Here is a 21,451-nt window from a genome sequence, read left to right on the forward strand (position 1 = left end):
CAACGGTGAAACGGATCTTTATCATCCGTCAGCTAATAACACGACTGTTCACTTTGACCACCAAAAGCGACTGGCGGGCCCCATTGAAAAACTTCGCACCTTCACTTCGCCAGCAGATTGCCGTCGGATGAGTGAAGATGGACGGTTCTCTTTCGGTATCACCAGAAGACGGTAATAAGCCTTTGTCTCTTAATCTGGACGGGACGGGTCGGGCTGGGATATTTCCCCTGGAGATTTTTCCTTGCTCGATCCTGTTTTCCCACGCCGTCGCTAGGGTTTCCCTCCGGATGGCATTTTGATTTCCCGGGAATTTCGTTTCCCATCCTCCGCGACTGCAGCGAGCCATTAGGGGTTTGGTTCATGGTGAAGCCGAGCTCGGGAAATGGCGTTCACGTGTTTGGGGATTGCCTGCAAGTCCAGTTTCGCTCTCCGCCCTCCGCTTGTGTACTGTGCCCGAAAGGTCGGTTTTGTTCTTTCCCAAATTCCCAACCGGGAGTTGTTTCCTTCCTTCTGCTCTCTTCCTCTTCACCGTCGAAGTCCTGCTTCTGTAGGTTCGCCATACTGCGATGGTTGAGACCGTTGCTGGGACGGAGACTGCGGCGGCCGTCGAAGGCGTCGGCCGACTCCGCACGGAAACGACGACGGGCACGGATTCGCCTTCCGGTGAGTTTTCGTTCTGATTCCGAATGAGATTGATTGCGGATGCGATTGCGGTGGGTCGTTGTGTTGGGGAGTTGGTGATATGCCTCTTGATTGTTCCGTTGGCGTTTTGAGGTTCGTTCTTCTTTTTCCGGATTCTTAGGTGGTGTGAGTGCTCCAGTTTGGAAGAAATTGAGCACGAAGGAGCTCGGGGTCAGGACATCGATGATTGCAAAGCCGACGAGAGTGGTGCTCAATCAACTAAGAAAGAAAGGTAGTGTGGTTGGATGCCTATTTGGTAGTATTCGAGTAATTGTTGTTTTCTTTTCGTGATTTGGTACCTAGTGACTATGTCTTTGCTTCTCGTCTGTTTTGTAAGGCGAGAGCACGTTGTCATTGATGCGGGTGCATCTTTTGACATATTTAGTTTGTTGGAGTGTTTTGTTCGTCTGGTCTAGCTTGTAATATTATTTTTCTGAATGTAATGTTTTTTCCAGTTTCTTCTTGACCATACAGGATATGAGGTTTATCTTGTCGGGGGCTGCGTAAGAGATCTTATTTTGAAGAGAGTCCCTAAGGATTTTGACGTTATAACTTCAGCTGACCTTCATGAGGTTCAGTTTCTACTATTCTGAAGTTTTATTTCATATTCTTCTTCTACTTTTCTTTTCATTGAATGATAGAACGCATTAAACAGTTATAGTGGAAATGCCATTTGCGGATTATTGCTTGTTTAATAGTTCAAAGTGCTGGTGGATCCTTTGTAGGCTGTAGCTTTGTCATTACAATGCATTTAAACTGGTGTTAAGTAACATTCTTAAATATAGAAAAGGCATTCTGAGGTTCAGATGGGCACAGCAACAATCTGGGTCCTATACATTGTTAATATTGCACGCTAAAACTTCCCTTGCTGTGGTCCTATGGTGCGTACAAAGTTACAAACTGCTGACTTGGTTCATTACATCTTTTTGTTGCATATTGGTCTTGTTAATGGTTTGAAATAAAATAAAGGTAGTGGCCTTTTGGCAGAAGTTGATGTTGCTCGACTAGGTGTTTTGAGTCTTGAGAAAAGTCTTTTCCAATGTTAACATGATGTTGATACACTAAGTTTGTTGAAGTCGTAAGTTGGAGACAGGTAGGCCAAGGTAGTAAAAAGGCTAATTGAGGCTTATTAAACCAAGTCACACATGCACACACACGCGCACACACATACATACATAGAGAGAGAGAGAGAGAGAGAGAGAGACTAACAAATGCATGGAAGACCTAAAGTTTACCTAATCAGTCAACTAGTCATTAACCACAACCAGCCGACTGGATGATTGCCAACTAGCCATCACTAGGTTGATAACCAAGGTGATACTAGACACAATCAATAGGTGGTTAACATGTTGAGATTGTTAACAAGAATCGCCTTTAGCCGTATCACTTATGGACTAATAAGTTATTGCTAGTCATAATTGCCTAAACCCATGATGTATTAGGAACTTTACCTTTATTTATGCTAGAACTTGTTGTAGCTCTCGAAACATCTATTGGGATGGAGAAAGATTTCTGGCAACATGGTCCTCAATCCCTCTGGAAAGGAGTGTAAATGGGTTGGATTTGAATCACCTGGTTATGTCATTGGAATCAAATTTGAACCACGGCTGCTAAAACAAAAAAACTTCTGGAACTTCAATACCATATGCAAACCTGAAAACCAGAGCTCCTTCAGGTTCAGTTGAAAGGGTTGTCTTCACTGGCCTTAGAGCCTTGCCTGAATCATTCTAGTTCTACAGAAAAAAATGCATATGCTGAAACAAAACACATAGTTATCTAAGAGTTGATTCCAATTGACAACAAGTTTGGCGAATTGTTGCTGCAGGCTGGAGGGACAACCTCAGGCTATATGTAAGCAAGTATAGAATATTTGTAGTTGTTTTGTAACCAATGATAATGACTAGATCTTGTTAAAATATGTAAAATTGTAAAAACATGTACCAAGATATCATATAAAAATATGTGGTATGTGTATATGTATTTCATTATTTTATGTAAAATTTATTTATTTCTGTATTTTCAATTTTCTGTTTTTAGTCCCTGTTCTTTGTTCAGTTATGGTCAAGATCAGACGTTCAACTGAGCTAGCCAATGGAGGGACCCCTATTGATAATGCTTACTTGAGGGATTTGGTTCTGACATAGGGTAGACAGCCTTTTAAGTTGTGGCTTTCATAGTATGCGTCATGCCGACTATCATGTGCAACCATCATAATGAACGTCTGTTGTTGTTTGTTGCATGCGGGTCTAGGGGTAGGCTCCTTTTGGGGTTCCTCATTGCTGTCCTTGCATTGACCACCTTCCTTGGTGTTCAGCAATCTTCATGGGGTAGTAGGCCAATTCACCGTTGCTTATTTGTGATAATTTTGTTAGTACTTTACCTTATTTGAATATTGCTTTGCTTCTTAGCACTTCCCAGTTAAAAATCATCTGAAATTTAAAATGTCTGCTTGGTGTACTGCTTTCTCCTGCTGTAGCAACTATTAGTGGAACACATTCAACCCCTACTTCTTGGTCCTTGCTTCTACAATTGATTCCTTCATTTGCTTCCTGCCTTTGTCCTTTAGCAACTCTTTCTATTGTCCGACAGTCCGCGTGCATCAGACATGTTTCCTATGAAGTCGTAGTTACCATTTTACCACTGCATGGTAAATAAAGGACTGCTTTCCTACTGTTTCTTGTATTTTTGTTTCTTTCTATTTGCATTGGATTGCACTCTGGTTTTATGTAGGGGACTAGGGGTGCATGCACTAGGACCACTTTGTTTGTGCTTAGCCATGGACTATGTTTCTGCACACAGTTCTGTGCCCATGTGCATATTTTCATTTGCAATCATTTCAATTTTGAGCAAAGTGCTTCTTAATCTACAGTTTGATGGTGTGGGTCCTCCTAAATGAGTTGTTCTCAAATGCTCCTTTCTGTTTGCTCACAGGTGAAAAAAACGTTCTCAAGGTGTGAGATTATTGGGAGAAGGTTCCCCATTTGCCACGTACATATTGATGATTCTGTTGTGGAGGTTTGTGTTGCTTGAATGCTTTCTTGTGATGGGAAAAGTTCTAGAATTGATTTTGACAAGTTTGGCTGGATCATCAAACGATAGAATAGCAAAACAAAGAAACAGTATTTAGACTGACAATTGATTCATATATGCATAAGTAGTTATTGTATTCCCATGCTAACATAGATATAAAGGGAATCTCAATGAGCAGCTCATATATGCTTATATTTGTAACTCTAACAAGAAGCTTTGCACCAAATCCAAGGAGTTTCTTGCTCACATTTCTTGTTAGACAAATCTTCCCACAGCAAACAGGAGGATATAGACCATTCAGGAGATTATAATAATTATGAGGTATTATCATGTTCAATATAATGAAGAATAGGTAGCAACAGCACAAGTGAAAGATAGGTTTTCTATTGAGTTACACATGAGAAAATTAATTTCTTGAACCAAAGTATGCTTATGGTTCAACACAATAAATATTAAATTCATTGAATTCTCTACTTTGATAAAGAACCTGAGTTCTTGAGTAAATACAAAGACTTGGGATGGTCTGGTTAAGTTAGAATAGTTCAGTTTTGTCTGATGACATTCACAAATATGAAAATGATTCCCGGTTAGATTCATATAGTGTTTCCATATAAAAATTTATATATCCACTTCCATATTACTGGAGGGTGGGATCTTGAGTTTCTCTGAGCTTGTTTTATTTGCTGAAGTTGTCCGCAATTTGTTGCTGTTCTGTCTACCAGGTATCAAGCTTTAGAACTATTGGAAAGCAGTCTTTTAGAGAAGTCAAGTATTTTTTCACAAAGCCACCTGGATACAGTGAAGGTGATTATGCTCGCTGGAGGAACTGTATGGGCCGAGATTTCACCATAAATGGGTAACAACCTTCTTGTGGAAGTTGTTGCCAAGTGTCTAAATATTGATGTTTTAACTTACATTGCATAATTAAGGAGCTTTTCATCTTTTAATTGCCTGGTCAGAATCTCTTTGTACCTGAACGAATTTTAGTTCATGCGATTGCCGTTTGTTTTGCAGATTGATGCTTGATCCATATGCTGACCTTATTTATGACTACATGGGTGGCATGGAAGACATTAGAAAAGCTAAAGTGTGCATGTAACTTAAATGCTTTTTGAGTAATTTTGTTAATTTGGCTAACAATAGCCTTATCTTCACCTTTTTTTGTGTGTTTCCAACTGCTATTAGGTCCGAACAGTAATTCCTGCTCATGTTTCTTTTCAAGAGGATTGTGGTAAGTTTCCTTTCCTGCAAGTCAGGACCTTTTTTTTCCCTTTGGGATGGCACTGTCCAAGACTATATGCATGGGTATGTCATCCCTTTGTTTCACTCATTAGTTGATCTGTTTTTCATATCCTTTGTCCATGTGCAGCCCGTATTTTGCGTGCAGTCAGGATAGCAGCTCGTTTAGGCTTTCGATTTACAAAAGAAACAGCTAACTCACTGAAGTTTTTCTCATCTTCGGTACTGAGACTCGACAAGGTTGTAGAATGCCAGATAGATTTTGGCCTTTTCTCTTTTCCTTCAAATCTGGCATTTGCTAAGCGTTAATCTCTCTCTCTCTCTGCCTTTCTGTCTCTATTTGTGTGTGTGTAAGCAGTCAAGGCTTCTGATGGAGATGAACTATATGCTAGCATTTGGATCTGCAGAAGCTTCTTTGCGGTTACTTTGGAAATATGGACTTTTGGAGATCCTTCTTCCCATTCAAGTAGGCAAGCTTTTCTTGTTGTCATAAGACTATTTGGACTATCTACCTCTTTGTTCTGATTTTCATATGACTGTGTCACACAGGCATCATATTTTGTCTCACAAGGGTTTAGGAGGCGTGATAAGCGTTCAAATATGCTTTTGGTATGAAACAACCTGAGATGAATATTGCTTGTTATTTTAAATTCCTTTTTTGTTTACTTTCCGAATTATGTTAAGGTTTCAAAGGGTTATGAGGATGTGCTATAATAAAATCTTGTTTGTATTCTCAAGGTACAATTGCCATTCTCCTATTTGAATCAATTGCTTTGATTGTTGCTAGTGTGCAATAAGGCTAACAAGCCCCTAGTTTAATGCTGTTTGGTGTCCCACCTGTTCAGTATTAGGTGATCCTGATACAAGTACCTGTATTTTGAACTTGACCCATTTTATGTATCATATGTTTCAATCTATAACTTGCTATATATACCAATGGATGAAAAACTTAATATACATATCATAAATGAGAAAACCAGTCACTAAGGTGGCGTTCTGCACCAGGATTAAAATCTTGGGATCAAAATCCTGATTTTAATCCTGGAATCAGGAAAGTAGGGATTTGCATCCCCATTCCAGAGACAGGGTGTGTTTGCTTGACCTGGCTTTTAATATCATGGATTTCAATCCTGTGTTTGTTGAAGCTTGGTGGAAAAAAGATTGAACCTTGGTGAACTATGAATGAATTAACAAAACAGCCATAGAAATAGGCCAAATGGACAAAGGAAGCTGAGTTAGGCAACTAGAAACAAAGAGCAAGACTGTGACTGAAAATGTGAGCAGCCCATGCTCACTTATTCAATCCCTTTCCAAACCAGCTTTTATAATAACCCGTTTTTGATGAAACATGAAAACGTGATGTTATGTTATGTTATGTAGTTAAGTTAAAAAGCATGGACATGATTTTTTGAGAAGACAACCACTGTGGCGGCCTTGTACTCCTTGTCTCCTCACCACAACCTTTGCAATATAGTCTTTGCAGGCAAGACAAATAAGGGAAGAAGGGAAGCACCCATTCAACATGTTTTGATCTCATTCCACCTTGGGTCAAGAAGGGAAGAAGCAAATCATTGAATCGAACATGATATGAAGCTGTGCTATGAAAACAATCATAGGAGAAGTATGGAAAGCTCTCTGTTTGTAACATTAAACATTCCAAGACCAATAAAGGGAGAAGGCTGCACTTTCTAATAAATGGCAGGAAAACTAATTCTCTAGTTCTAAAAAGGCAGGAAACTAAAATATGGGAAACTAAAAAAGGAGAAAATGGGCTTGTTCCTGACAACCTTCCTTGGTGGGTTAGGGTTCGTAGCAGTTGGATACTTCTATTTAGGGCACCAATTGCTCCTCGTGCTCCTTCAATCTCAGACAAAAACTGACCCTTCTACTCTTTCTAGCTGACCCTGATCGCTGCCACCTTTCTCTTCTGAACTCCTTCGTCCCGATTTTCAAGGCATTAGAGACCTCAGATGACCTTGGGTTCGCCCTCCAACTTTAGAACTCCACTGTTTCCTCCCTCTTTCTCTTTTATTCCATAGTGGGTACCGCTGATTTCTTTATGGACTGCCTCCTGCTTTTGCCCTTGATCCCGAATCTCGTTGCCCTTTTTGCCTTCCTGGACGAATTCCTCCTCTTCTACCATCAGAAGAAGGACCTCGTCGGAGTTGAGAATCGCTACTTCAGCCTCCTGCTGGCACCCATTACCGTCTGCATCTGCTGCATCATTCTGGAGGGTCAATGAAGGGAGATGGCTGGAAGCCCTAACGGGCAGAAATACTTTCCAAGGATTTCGATCGCACCCTCCAACTCCAGAACTCCACCATTTCCTCTCTCTTTCTCCTTTATTCTGTAGTGGGTATTGCTGATTTCTTTATGGACTGCCTCTCGCTTCTGCCCTTGATCCCGAATCTCGTTGCCCGTTTTGCTTTCTTGGACGAATTCCTCCTCTTCTACTGTCAGAAGAAGGTCCCGGCCGGAGTTTAGAATCGCTACTTCAGCCTCCTGCTGGCACCCATGACTATCTGCATCTACTTCATCATTCTGAGGGTCAATGAATGGAGATCGCTTGAAGCCCTAACTTTTGCAGAAATACTTTCCAAGGATTTAGATCGCACCCCTCTCAGGTGGATCTGAATCCACAGATCGAAATCCTTGATTTCCATCCACAATCCAGGATTTCGATCCCATGTTTGTCTGGAATCTGGAGCGCCCATTTTTTTTGAAAATCTGGATCAGGAACTCACTTCTACAGTGGATTCCTCACCTGACAAACACGCCTAAGAGCATAAAAGCTCATGCATCACAAAAGGGGACATACCCCCTATATATACAAAGAAAGAGGACTGAGGGATTACAAGATGGATAAAGTGAATGTGATATCCATCTGTTGACCCATTGGGTAGGCCAATGGCTACACCCATGTTGACATGACTGGACATTGTCACAAGTATGCAACATGACCTGAACACAATGATTTAGTAATTTTGTTTGTTAGTTCATTTTTATGAGTATGAATGATGAATACATTATTTATGTGCTTGAATATTGTTTATATATATATATATATATATATATATATATATATTGCATCTTCCATGTTGCTCCCCCAGTTGTCTAAATCCAAGTGGTCTGGGAGATTTAGCAAATGGTGCCATTTTTGCATGTCTCTGTGTGTGAGAGATTTTTGCATGTGTGTCTATTTGCTGTCATGCTGGTTTGCATGAATGTTCAAAATTTTCATGGCATTATATTCCTATCCATATACCCCAAATATGTGAAATAAGTAGCCAACAATTAAAGAGAATTCTCTACAAGTCATTCCTGCAAATCCATTGAATGGATCCTTTCTGTAGAATACAATCCACAAAATTATCATTTTCTGGATTTTCCTTCTTTTTTCTCCTTTTCCTGCCAAAGCAAATGAATATTCTGCTGAAATGGGCAAAACTTTACATCTGGTTAAGGACAAGCTTCTAACTATTTTAAGATTTTGTGATAATAGTACGGTGTATGTTTGATAATCAATTTTTTTACGTGTCCAACTTTTGGGTTTGATGCTTACGGATGCATCTTTGCAGGCTCTTTTCTCTAATCTAGATAAAGTTCTTGCTCCTGACCAGCCATGTCATAGTTGTTTGTGGTAAGTATTTTTTCTTTTTAAGTTGGAACTCTTAGGCTGACCTTTCTAAGGAGGTTTTACGAATGTTACGCTTTTTTAGAATTTGATTTATTGCTTGGCGTTATGCATGCCCTCTTGAGATAACTCAATGTTCACATGGAACCTAGATGCATAATACTTACAGGAGAGAGGGAGTGACCCATGAAACCTTTTTATCGATGACTGGAGAACTACCTGCACTGTCTTAAGTTGCTGCGAGTTTTGTGGGTCTTTGCTGTGCATGAGTTATGCTGACCTTTCTAAGTAGGTTTTATGAAGGTCATACTTTTGCTATCGCAAAATTTGATATATTACTTGGCATACAACACAATGTTCACTTGGACCCCAGATGCACAATACTTACAAGAGAGAGAGAGAGAGAGAGAGAGAGAGAGAGAGAGACTCATGATTCAAGAATGAAGTAATCCATTTTTCAGTGGATCGGAACTACCTGTTCTGTTTTGACTCGCAGTAAGTTATGTGGGTTTTTCTGTGCAATGGGTGGCAACAAGGTTTGAAGTAAATGCATGATTGGGGTGTAATAACACCTTATCTGTAATGAAGGACTTGAGAATAGTGGTGTGTTAAAGATTTTGAGAGGTTTATATGCCTGTATCCAAGTCATGTGGACTTTTTCAAACCAGTTGCTTCAGCCAAGTAGATGCAACTTGGGTTGGGTAAGCATAGTTAATATCAAAGCCGTGTTCAAGACATGGACCAATATGTATGAGTACTTTATTCAGAAGGTCGAGACGTGCTTTTTTGAAGGAAGGACACATGAATAGTTCGACAATCGACATTGAAAATTTTGGAAAATCTTGAGCTGTTAATGTCAGTGTTATAAATAATGGTGTTGGTGCCATATTGGTTTTCTTTTTGATATGCCATATCAGCCTATTTGTGACACTTATTGGCCCATATTGCTCTATGTTTTTATTTTTTAATTTAAAAATTAATTTAAAATATTTAAAAATGATTTTAGAAGATAAAAAGTAACCAATATTGGCCCTCGTATCAGCCAATGGCCGAATACACTCCACTACGGAGCGTTTTTCCAACTTTTGTTTATATACTTGTGCTCGCATTGCCAAGTGTCTTAGCAAACAAAAATCAGCTATGGGGCGAGCTGGGATCTACTATTCTATCATACTTGACATTTGGGTAGGTTTTGTGCTGGCTTCCTATGCAAGGGTGCCTGGTTGTGTTACTACTAACCACTTAGGTCCCTTGCGACCGATTCCATACAGGAACATGTACCAAGTGGGCCTATATCATGTTTATATTTCTCATATCACAATGATATGCAAACTCACAGACACAGGACGTAGCTTTGGATTCTCAGTTCAAGCATATTCTAGAGAGCAGGGCATAGAAACACTTTATGTTTGAAGTAGTGAAGAGATTAAAATGCAATTACTGGAAGGGATTAGAAGTTGTTAGAAACATGAAAATACAGACACGTTCTGGATCCACCTCTGTGGATCCATGGGGATCTGGCTGGGTTGTCTTTTTTATCTTTTGCCTGGTCCTGAGCACCATGATGGTGATCAAGCATTTCATGACAAGGCTTTCCTATGTCAAGGAGGCTGTAGTCGCCCTCTTGCTAAGGGTCAATGTGGATCCATGGGGATCTGGCTGGGTTGTCTTTTTTATCTTTTGCCTGGTCCTGAGCACCATGATGGTGATCAAGCATTTCATGACAAGGCTTTCCTATGTCAAGGAGGCTGTAGTCGCCCTCTTGCTAAGGGTCAATGTGGAATTAGATTTTGGTTAAGTGGTTGTGATTCATTAACTTGGTGCTGAATCGAACTAAACAACTAATGTCAAGGAACTTCATACAGGAAAAAGAAATTGGTCACAAGTGCTTTGATCTTTTTGAAGGAAACACAGACATTGACCTCCTCCTATCTAAAGTACCTTTAGGCAGTGGTAAGTTACAGAACCATCAAAGGGAAATGGAGGCCTGGATACAGTAACAAATAGAAATTTCTATGAAATTGGTATCTGATGTTAATCATTTCCTTTGCAGTTTTTGAGGTTGCTACCAACAGAGGTTTGCTTTGTACAATTTTGTCTACTATTGCATGTTCAATTGGCAAGTATTTTCATTTGATAGATTGCCCCTCTTTTGTGTGTTTGCTTATGAACCCTTGATGCATATACAGGGTGGCTATATTGGCCTTTCATCTTGCAATGGTTGATGAACCTCGTGATCCTTTAGTGGTGTCCGCATTTTCTCTTGCAGTTCGCAATGGAGGAGATTTGGCAGAAGCAGTAAAGCTGGTGAAGTTGGTTGAGCAGGAACACGATTCCAGATATAGTGAATTATTGGAACCTCAGCCATTTGATACTGATAGAGAATTCATAGATGATGTTTTGGAATTTGCATCAGCAGTCAAAGCAGCATTGGGCATGATGACCGATGAGTATTCTGTTTCACAAGCGATGGCAAAATATCCTCAGGCTCCTTTTTCAGACTTGGTAAGTTACTCCATATCCATGGCCCATAAGCAACTGATTTGGATATATCCAAGTCCAAAAAATGATGGTGTAGCAAGTTTTCCTATTGTTGTCTTATCTTCTAGCAACCATTTTCTTAGAACCTTGTCTGCATGCACACATGGGAGATGTTTGCATCAGTTTGTCTGATGTCCTGGTTTTCACACTAGTGTGCTTTTTATGTTGGATTTTTCTTGTGGGACTGAAGTTTGATTCGATGAATATGCCTTGTGATGATCTTGCTTGCTATCCCTTTTGTTCATCATTCTTTGTGGTTTACTAGTTTTGTTTCAGACAAATATACCAGGATTTTTGTTTTCCTAGTCTTGTTTGTCTACAATAAGTGATAATCGTGATGCTTGCAGGTATTCATCCCGTGTAACTTGTACTGGAAGGTGTGCAGAATGTTTGATTGTGTGGGAAGAGGAAAGGAAAGAGGGTATGTTCCCAAACGGAAGATGAAAATAGATTACAGAGCCCTATATGAAGGTGACATGCCCGAAGTGCGGCATATGTTTGCAAGGGTTGTTTTTGACACCGTATATCCAAGTACTGGTGAAGTGAAGTCATGATTAAAAAGGTGTGGTTGGTTCTTCAGTTAATAAACTTCGTTGTTCCTCTACTGCCTATCTGCTGCAAGTGATGCTTCGGTGACGGACAAGGAGCTGTGCAGGCAGGCATCTTCTTCTATGTATGCAGGCATTCAAGGATGACCAACCATGGGGGGATTTCACCATGCCTGCACTCGAACGCCGGGGGATATGGTTTTAGCTTCCCAACCTTGAATATGAAGGTGGGGAATGTTTATTCTTTTACACGAGGGAGGGAGGGAGAGAGCTCAATTTGTTGTATCAAGCATTCTAATTTTTTGATGTTTGTGATAAAAATTCCTTACTGTGCTGCTGCACTGGGATCATCGTGGAGATCCGCTGGTTTCCATGCACTATCACATCCTGATAAATTCAATTCGGTAGTATTGCCGCAATAAATAGCACATATGCAAAATTTAGAAGCCGATTCGAGATTTTTAGTCGGCTAAACTTGCCTTGGGTAATTGGATTAGCCATTGCCAACTCAGTGGGACTTACATGGCTGAACATGATCAAACTGCTAGTCGTTAGGCTCAGAAAGTATATGAAACCTGGGTTGATGCATCTCGATTTTCCAGGCACCGTAGTTGCTCAATCTCATCGTTGAATGCATTTGCATGATAAGGGAAAAATATAGGACTAACATTAGGCATAAAAAAAAATCTCCGTATCAGCTTGACATTAATCTGGATAAGGGGGAAGGTCATTACTAAAAGTCTCTGTCCTTATGCGCTTTAAACTAATCGAACCAGTTTTTATTCTACATGCTCAACTATATTAGTGATTTAGTGAGTTCTGCAACGGTATACATTTAACCGGTGGATTGTCCTCTCTGAGCCTCGATTTCTTTGGATGAACATGACGTTAACAACCAAGCTTGAGGGTGACCTGGAAGCCTTTCCATTTGAGGGTGACCTTTTTTTTTTGTCTTCCTATTGAGACCTAGATGAGTCCGTACAACCTTCAACTTGAGTATTGCCGAAAAAGTCGATACAATATGACTTATGATACTGGCAGAATGGGAATATACACATTTGGCCTGTGTCCGACGGGCCAACCTGGGCCGGGTCTTATCGGGCCGGCCTCAGTATTGCCAAAAAAATCGATACAATATGACTTATGATACTGGCAGAAGGGGAATATACACATCTGGATGACTGAAGACCGAGAGAAATGCTGGTATAATATGGGTCTCCCCCTCCAGCGGGATCGGTTAATAACATGGCAATTGCACTCGCCAGAGGAATGTGGGAAATTCTTTTGTTAGCTTGTTCTAGCATCAAAGCTGCCCGCCCTTATTAGATTAAATGTTGTTCTTTCTTTCACGTGTTCTACCTTCGTGGCACAGCCTAATTCGTACTTAATATTATTACGTAGTTATTTGCATTACCATTCTCATTCTTCAATGCTGCTGCCCAAGGAAAGACAAGCAGAGGAAGCTCTCACATGGTTGGGCGCTCTAAGTCATGCTCGTCTATTGGTGTGTTACGCTTTGCAAACGATTTGTGGGCTTCGTTGACCCATATGATCTCAGGCTCATAAAGATCAAGTGGATGAAACTGACAATTTCACTCTTTAAGATTGAGCTCGTCGGTGATCTTTTCCATGGTGTTTAGAGAAACCAGCATTGAACGTGACATTCTTACCCAAGGAAAGTTTTGGCATGCATTGCTGTGATCTTGAAGCCCTTGCTTGGAACAGTACGGCTCGCTACCACTACTAAAAAAGTTCAGGCATGCTTCGACTTAGCCATGTGATCTGCTAATTCATCTCTTGATCTGGTATTCCGCAAAGGAGGTGGACATGGTCAGGTCTAAAAAACGCAGAGTTATGCATGGTAACTTTTGAGCTACTATCTTGAAATTATTGGTCGTGCCCGCTTGTCTAGAAATAATACCTGGAGCGGAAAACTCAATTAGCCGACATTTGGAAGCTCAAATTTAACCCCTCCCATCAATAAATTTAGTTAGGGCATTTATAACATGACCCAAATAAGGCTCACTCACCTATATCTAAGCAATTTGTCCGGCTGCTTTTGCAGAACTACCCTCTTGTATCATCGAACCGTCGCCCATTAATACAATGGCAACATTATTTGATTCCAAATTTGGAGCAATACCTGTTGTACCCTCTCAAAATTCAAGTAATGAACCTGCCATTACTTCATCAAGACCATGAATACAAGCAATGCTGTCGCCCACTTGAAGTAGGGTACCCGTGTTCACAATCATGACTTCTCTATTATATTGCTCAATCCGTTCGCGAAAGATATGCATGATCCTACCCTTTTAAAGTCCGTTCGCGAAAGATATGCATGATCCTACCCTTTTAAAGTCTAAAAGAGCAGCACCCATGAGAAGAGAACATGCAGCGTTCACGTCTGCCTGCACAACCAGCTATTCTATGCTCCTTGAGGCGTCCGCCTCAATTTCTTGGTTTCCAAAGACAGCAGAGGAATGAGATCTTTGTGGTGATCCACTTTAGATTTATTGCACACAAAGGTAACCGAGGGAAGTTCAAACCCAGGTGCCAAAAGGAGTGCATCGGCCTGGGCCTGTAGAAAAGTTACCATGTGTCTAGTGTGGGCCACTGCCCACGCCAGCTCCTGAATTTTGCATTGCGATTAAGCTAAACCTAGGTTCAGCAACATGTGGTGCCCACCTACACCAGACCTCAATTAGTATCCTGCAATCACTCATTCTACTCAGCAAGAGATCGGTTAGTGCCCCTAGCTAAAATTTTCTGGCTCCGCCACTAACTTGGGCCAGCATGGCCCCCAACCGGTACCTTGGATATCATTTAATATAGACTTCTAAGTCACCTATTCAAGGTCTTTGATCTGTACCATCGATTGTTTATGGAAGAAGTTAAACCGTTATGAGTTGCATTTCGTGTGCATCTCAGTCTTCGTTGGCGGTGTTTAGGTGAAATAAACTAATGGCGATGATGCAGAATATATATATATACAGCTGAACATGCATGGCTTTCGGAGAGATTTGTGTGCCGTGTCGTTGGAAGCTTCATTTATTGATTTCTTATTGTCTGAAAAGTTGGGGTTTGGCACAGATTATGCTCAGAGAGGCCACCTCTCACTTTTGACTTTCAACTTGAAGATTTAAAGCTGTCCTCCTCATGCCTAATTTTGTTTTTATTTTCAAATTGAAGATATTAGAAACTTTGGTGAACCATCACTTTCAATGTCCCTCTACAGATTTGAGGCTTGCGGGATGGAAGAAGTAACAAGCTGAAGTGGTTAATGGCTTTGACCATAAATATGATCCAGATGCACATGGGCGAATACGACTGATTTTAATAACAATGCATTGGAGTATTAACTATTTTAGTATGATAGCATATGAGTTTCTTGCTTGTGCAAAATATTGACTAATATACTCGGTAACGTGGGAAGCTTCACCATAGTACTCATCATATTTTTAAAGATCAAGATTAGTGGTTGATGTGATATGAAAAAACTTAACGAAACATTCTGCAGTTGGAAACTCGGAGTTAAATTGTTTTGTGTGTGAAGCAAGTGACATGGATGTGATATCATTTTTCTCTTTGTGTTATAGTGCTTTGCAATGATATTAACAGTTTTTAAGATTCCCAAGTCCGACCTTTTTATATTAAACATTTGGACATATTCAACTGTTCATCGACTTGCGTTTGTTAGTTGGACCCGAAAAAGATAACTTATTAGGTAAAAACTGTTTCTTCATATTTCATAAATTAAACTTCAAAGATGCATGTTCTTGGTGCCTTAAAAAAGTCGGAAATTGATAAAACAGATTATTTTTTCTTAATGTTTAGGGCCGTACTATTTGAACTCTTGACTTTTAAATCGTCTCCGCTATGCACGTGAAAAAAAAAAAAAAAAGTTCTTCATATTGTTGACGTCTATGTCCCTTTTATATGGCTTCTTGGCTAATTTGGTTAGTTTCTGTTACTTGATATTTTGTAACATTAATTCCTCTGCTGTAAAAAATGGTGAATGGATTTGAACAACTTGAGAAATGAAAGGATGAACTTGAGGACGGTCACGGACGTAGAGTCATATTATGGCGTGCAAAGGCTTTTCACTTTGTTTTCTCGATATGTTGTTAGAAGTTCCAATGAAGACAAGGATAAGATGGTCTTCTTTCACAAGCAACTTTAATTATTTTGTGTTTCTTTTTTAACAAAAATTGACCAATCTAAATCTTCTCCAGCTTCTTGGGATCCGTCTAACTAACCAATGCCTTTTTTGCGGAGTTAGATGCACTACTTTTTTTTTTTGTTGACTGCCATTTTTTTTTGTCAGCTACTTGCCACCACCTTCCCTCTCCATACACATCCCTCTCCCCTCTTTCTGAGGCAGATTCTTTTCTTTTAATTTTCATTTTCACCTTCAGTCAGCAACATTGACATTTTACCTGACGGTCTTCGCTGATTTGCTGTTGGTAGTGAGTTTAGGAAAAACTTAACAAGCGCATGTTCAAGCACACAGCAGCGAGTATCGTTCAATTGGATGTATCGTATGTCCACCTTGCCCTTTACATTGGTCGCAGGATGACTTCTGCTACTGAATAGCTCGCTCAATCCCTCCTCCTCCTCTTGGTTTTCTTTTTTTATTATCAGATTTCTGTTTCTTCATATCGTTTACTCATGCTTTCTTTGTTATTTTTCTTTTTTACTGCTTTTACCTTTCTCTTTTATTACTGTTTGGTGACACCTCGTTATTGTTTTTGTGATGAATGAGTTTCCATTTTGTCGGCAGATCTCTCTCTCTCTCTCTCTCTCTCTCTCTCTCTCTCTCTCTCTCTCTCTCTCTCTCTCCCTCAAAAATAAAATACTACCACAAAGCACTAAGTCAGTCATCTTGCTTTCCCTTCAGATCCATTCATGGACACGTACGGATGGACGTCTTCGTATATAAAGATGTCCACACCCCTCTTCTTTTCATCATACTTGATCTCCTTTCAATCTTATCATGGCTCTTTCTTCTGGTTCATCTGCCATTATCGTCTGTGTATTAACTTGTAGCATTTTACTCCTGCCAGTCATGTCTGAATCCTCTTGCTACACTACCATCTTCAGTTTTGGTGACTCACTTGCGGATACAGGAAACTACTTGCTGTCCGGAGCTGCTAGCTTCCCTGCCGTAACCTTTCTTCCCTATGGGGAGACCTCCTTCCACCATCCAACAGGCCGTTTCTGCAACGGCCGTCTGATCATTGATTTCATGGGTAGGTGCATTGACTTCATTAGTCTTGTGATAAACGCGATCAGTCAGAGAGAAGCTTAGTAAGGTGAAACGCTACCTGCACCATTCATTTTTCTCATCAGCATATCATAGTCATATACTCAGACTGCCATGGGCATAAATAATATATGTGATCTTTTTAAAACCAGGTGATCATGTCTAAGTTTATCATATATTGGCGAATGAGTCTTCCCACTAGTCTTGTGACACCGGGAAAACATACCTTCAGTATTGAAATCTCGATCGGCCATTTTGATTTCAGAAGCTCTGAACTGAACCACTTGGCTAAATTTGCAAGAATATCTCTTGTGGGCAGTGTCATTTGAAGATTGATTTTATAAATGAACGAAAAAAGCAACCTTCTCTTAAGTTTTGAAGCATAAAAAATTACACGACTTCATGCTTCCAAGCCCATAATATTTCATCAGAATGATTCTGACAGCAGAACAAAGCGAGATTGCAAATGCGTAGGGTATGATTTTGCGATTCCGGCTTCCTTTTAGATGTGCCAAATTCAAACCAACCCGATTTTGCAGTGAATTTAGATTGTTCGAATCCGAAGCAATTACATCTTTACGGGTAGTAGATTAATGTTGAAATGACCGACCCACTCCCACAGCGTGCTCGAAACCAGGATAACAAACGACTTTAGCAAATCCCTTTATAATCGCTCATAATCTTAGATACGTGCTAATCTATTGGACAATCCATCCTTTTATGGCACACATTCTTTTATTGAGTGTGGGATTTTATGTTAGTGTTGAATTCTGACCCACTCTCACACCAAGTTTGAGTTTTTGGGCCAACGAATCCCAACCCACCCCTTAACAATTTTGGTTTCAACCTAAAAAAGATTAATAATCAAGACAATCAACCACTTTAACAACTATCTTTATAAGTTTCCAAGATCTCTTATAACTAAATATTTGAGGTGTTACATATGTTCTAAACTAAAACTACAATTTTTTCAACCATCGAAGATAATGAATGGTGGCCTTTCTTAATATTTTGGTCTGAAAATTGCACCAGCTGAGGCATATGGGCATCCCCTGCTGCCACCATATCTGGCGACCCAAGGGCGTGGCAGTGAAAGATATGCAAAGGGCGTAAATTTTGCAGTTGCAGGAGCTACTGCACTGAATGTCTCATATTTTGTAGAGAGAGGAATTCTGGGGCTCTGGACCGCGGATTCTCTGAGTGTTCAGCTTGGTTGGTTCAGAAAGACTCTCCAATCGCTGTGTTCAGGTATGCGGTTTTATGCATCGACAATTATAAAATTCTATTTACGAATGAAGCTTTAGACGTTGTAATTATTTCGTATCTTTTTAACAGTTTTCTTAAGAAAAAAAATAATGTGATTTGTATTTTGAAAAAAACATGCAAACTGATACAGAAGATCTGTGGATTTTGCCTACCAATACATGTAATTATTTGGTGGTATTAGGCTTTTTACCTATTATATCTATTATTTTGATGATATCAGCTTGAAGTCAAATTTAGCATAATAGTTATTTATTTCCGATGCAATACTACTGGGAGTGAGGGCTCCCAACCTCTTTTATTAACCAAAAATGGAGGAATGGAGGATTTATTCATTTATTTGCTTTTGATACTTCCCTATGGTCTGGTTGAGTGTAGAGAGCTGCCATGACTACCTGAAGAGGGCTCTCTTTGTTGTTGGGGAGATCGGCGGAAACGATTTCAACTTTGCGTTCATTCAGGGTCGCAAGAGCATTGATGAGGCCGTCTCTTATGTCCCCGATGTTGTCGGCGCCATTGTTGAAGCCGTCAATGTAAGCTCTCTCTCTCTCTCTCTCTCTCTCTCTCCAGATGCCATTCACGGCAGAGATCAAGTAATTAACAACTTCATAGAGAACCAAATTTATGTTTACTTGAATCTGATTCCACATGAGTGATTTTTATAATGTAAAACCTGTCTACACAATATTCTTGGATGGGATTATTGGACCACCCACATGTGGTCATGTGAGGTTCAAATATTGGATAATCTGATTAAGAGATTTCACTTTTCAAATTTACAAAATCTTAACTTGACAACTGATTAAATCGATGCCATAGTGGATTTGCGAGTATTTTTACCAAGTAGATCGGTATTCATACTTTTAGAGTCTTGAAAGCAACACTTCAAAAGATACCTTAAAAATAATTGTACACTTCTTAATTTTCGTAATATCTGCTTGCACATGATTTTTTTGCGAAGTCTTACTTATTTCTCGGAAAGGACGTCTCTCCAGTTGACATTCAAAGCTTGTTTCCAATACTATGTCCTTATTCATCAACATTAGGCCTGACTGAACATTATCCATATTTTGATTTAAGACTATATATTAATTAGACAAATGTGTGCAGGTATTGATAAAACAAGGTGCAGTGGAGTTGGTGGTGCCCGGAAATCTTCCCATCGGTTGCTCGACGCTTTATTTGACTGTATTCCGGTCTGCAAATACATCGGATTACGATCCACAAACTGGTTGCCTCATTAAATTCAATGAGTTCGCTGTCTACTACAATTCCTATCTGCAAGATGCTCTTCAAAAGCTAAGGAAGCAACAACCACATGCCAAGATCATTTACGCTGATTATTACAATTCTGCTATGGGATTTTTTAAAAATCCCTCCAAGTTTGGTATGACAATAACCAAGCAGATTAAATAATCTTATGACTGATGTTGCCTGGATATATACTCCCACAATATTTTTGGTTACAGAGAATTGCTTCTGGGTGTATGTTTCACATGCTGTGTGGAATAAAGGGATGTGATGAGACTCTCATGTTCTGTCAAACCATCTAGGAAGTTCAGTTCTAGCAAATCGGCCTTTGAGTTGTTTGAAAGACGAAAGAAAAATGATTTGGTAGCTGTTTTTTTACTACTTTTGTCATTATTTAAGAATTACTAACTTCTCTTTTAAACTGACAGAATCTTGTAAACAGTTGGTCACTTTATTTCTGCAGTTTTTCAAGAGACTCATTTGATCTTTCTCTTTTCTTACTTTTATGTTTTTTCTGGATTTGTTTTTCAAAATTGCATCCTTTTATCCTCTTCCAATTCGAATGGTTATCTGTATCTTTCGAGGAAAGGAAAAAAAGGTTCAACCCAAGAACCAAATCTAATACCATTTTGCTAAACTAGGTATGAAAGGAAAATGGTGATATCAAATTAATTGATATGACCAAATATCTGTCATCCAATGAAAAAATATTGAACAATCAGAAGCTGCCTTCCTACTAACAAGAGTTCCATGCACCTAGGCACGCGTCTGGACTTGAAAGACCTTACAATGCGTTTTACTGCTCACATTCTGCCCCTTTAGTAGGCGTCTGCCAAAGACCAGAGTGCCAATAAAAGAAGAATTTTGCCTTCCTTTCTTCTTGCTGATAATAATTCTTTCTTCTCCTTCTTAAACAGGATTTGAAAGTGCACTCAAAGCATGTTGTGGAGAGGGAGAGCCCTACAATTTCAATCTGGCCCACATGTGCAGTGCTGCAACCAGTGTCTGCAAAGATCCATCCAAGTACGCCAACTGGGACGGAATTCACCTCACAGAGAAGGCCTACGAATGGATGGCTCACGGCTTCGTCAATGGGTTGTTTACCCATCCATCGCTTAAACCGCCTGCGCTTGGCCATTGAACTTATTAAAAGCTACCTAATTGCTCCTCTGCTCTTCTCTTTCCCATCTGAAACGTTGGCTTCTCGGCAAGTCTCTGGCACAATACCCACAGCACCTTTCAACAAAACGGGTGTTTGTATTTCCTTTTCAATAATGTCAAACTGTGAAGCCAAGTCTCTGGCGCAATAACCGAAGCACCTACCAACAAAACGGGTGCTTGTATTTCTTTCTTAATAATGCCAAACTGTTCGTTTTCATTTTATAATGAACGACCCAAGCTGTTATGCACATAATAAAAAAATAAAGTTTTTAGTAAAGAAAAAAAATCGAAAAAGTGAAAATATTAAAAAAGGCATCTTTTTTAAATAATTACTAAAATATTCTCCACTTGTATATTGGCTCTGTGCACTTAACGACGAACGCTTTGCTATCCCTACTGCAGCACTGGGCAAGTGTCAAATGCTAACGTCATGGTCCCTTTTAACACAAAAAAAAAGAAAAAGAAAAAACTTACTCAGCAAACAAAGCAAGACCCTATAGAACAAGAGATGCCGAATGGCCCCGATGGGCTTTGGGACACCAGCTCGGGTCGGTGGCTGGTAAGTGATCAGTCACTAATTTGAACGACACTGGCATTAGAGCTCTATTATGCTACTAGACTAAAACCAGTACACTAGCTGAGATGCACTAACGATTATATCAAGAATGTAGCTCTAGACCAGGATGAAAACACTAGCAGAAAGAATCACTCAAGAGAGAGATTAGTTGAGAACACAACTCAAAAACGCCATTCGGAAAGAACCATTTGACAACTATTAGTTGAGAGAGATTAGTTGAGATGCCACTACCCACGAACTAACAACTATTAATTTTGCTAAAG

The 21,451-nt window shown here is 39.8% G+C and overlaps 2 protein-coding genes across 3 annotated transcripts; both read left to right on the plus strand.

Annotated features, from left to right (window-relative positions):
• Positions 1-207: 207 nt before the first annotated feature.
• On the plus strand, positions 208-12,119 carry LOC116257721 (uncharacterized). Of its 2 annotated transcripts, XM_031634685.2 has the most exons (14): positions 213-460; positions 552-663; positions 803-913; positions 1,156-1,253; positions 3,613-3,696; positions 4,434-4,567; positions 4,726-4,798; positions 4,897-4,942; positions 5,081-5,190; positions 5,309-5,416; positions 5,500-5,559; positions 8,529-8,590; positions 10,774-11,089; positions 11,473-12,119. In XM_031634685.2, exons 1-14 carry the CDS (start codon positions 383-385, stop codon positions 11,677-11,679), a joined length of 1,599 nt encoding a protein of 532 aa, XP_031490545.1. In that variant the 5' UTR covers positions 213-382; the 3' UTR covers positions 11,680-12,119. The 2 variants fall into 2 exon arrangements, with proteins under 2 accessions (XP_031490546.1, XP_031490545.1); XM_031634686.1 differs by lacking the exon at positions 11,473-12,119 and having other exon boundaries at positions 208-460; positions 10,854-11,042.
• Positions 12,120-16,655: 4,536 nt separating this feature from the next.
• On the plus strand, positions 16,656-20,843 carry LOC116257976 (GDSL esterase/lipase At1g28600-like). Its single transcript, XM_031635020.1, has 5 exons — positions 16,656-16,922; positions 17,969-18,184; positions 18,578-18,732; positions 19,310-19,586; positions 20,368-20,843. The coding sequence occupies exons 1-5, from the start codon at positions 16,667-16,669 to the stop codon at positions 20,589-20,591; spliced, it is 1,128 nt and encodes a 375-aa protein (XP_031490880.1). The 5' UTR covers positions 16,656-16,666; the 3' UTR covers positions 20,592-20,843.
• Positions 20,844-21,451: the final 608 nt, after the last annotated feature.

The sequence above is a fragment of the Nymphaea colorata genome, chromosome 7 (genome assembly GCF_008831285.2).
Source record: "Nymphaea colorata isolate Beijing-Zhang1983 chromosome 7, ASM883128v2, whole genome shotgun sequence".
Classification (NCBI taxonomy): domain Eukaryota; kingdom Viridiplantae; phylum Streptophyta; class Magnoliopsida; order Nymphaeales; family Nymphaeaceae; genus Nymphaea; species Nymphaea colorata.

Bases quoted from the DNA above. Each gene is read 5' to 3' on its own strand.
- LOC116257721 (XM_031634685.2), top strand. From the start codon at position 383: ATGGCGTTCACGTGTTTGGGGATTGCCTGCAAGTCCAGTTTCGCTCTC. The intron at 461-551 runs GTCGGTTTTGTT...CTGCTTCTGTAG, and splicing joins TTGTGTACTGTGCCCGAAAG to GTTCGCCATACTGCGATGGT. The intron at 4,799-4,896 runs GTGTGCATGTAA...AACTGCTATTAG, and splicing joins AAGACATTAGAAAAGCTAAA to GTCCGAACAGTAATTCCTGC.
- LOC116257976 (XM_031635020.1), top strand. From the start codon at position 16,667: ATGGCTCTTTCTTCTGGTTCATCTGCCATTATCGTCTGTGTATTAACT. The intron at 18,733-19,309 runs GTAAGCTCTCTC...AAATGTGTGCAG, and splicing joins CCATTGTTGAAGCCGTCAAT to GTATTGATAAAACAAGGTGC. The intron at 19,587-20,367 runs GTATGACAATAA...CTTCTTAAACAG, and splicing joins TAAAAATCCCTCCAAGTTTG to GATTTGAAAGTGCACTCAAA.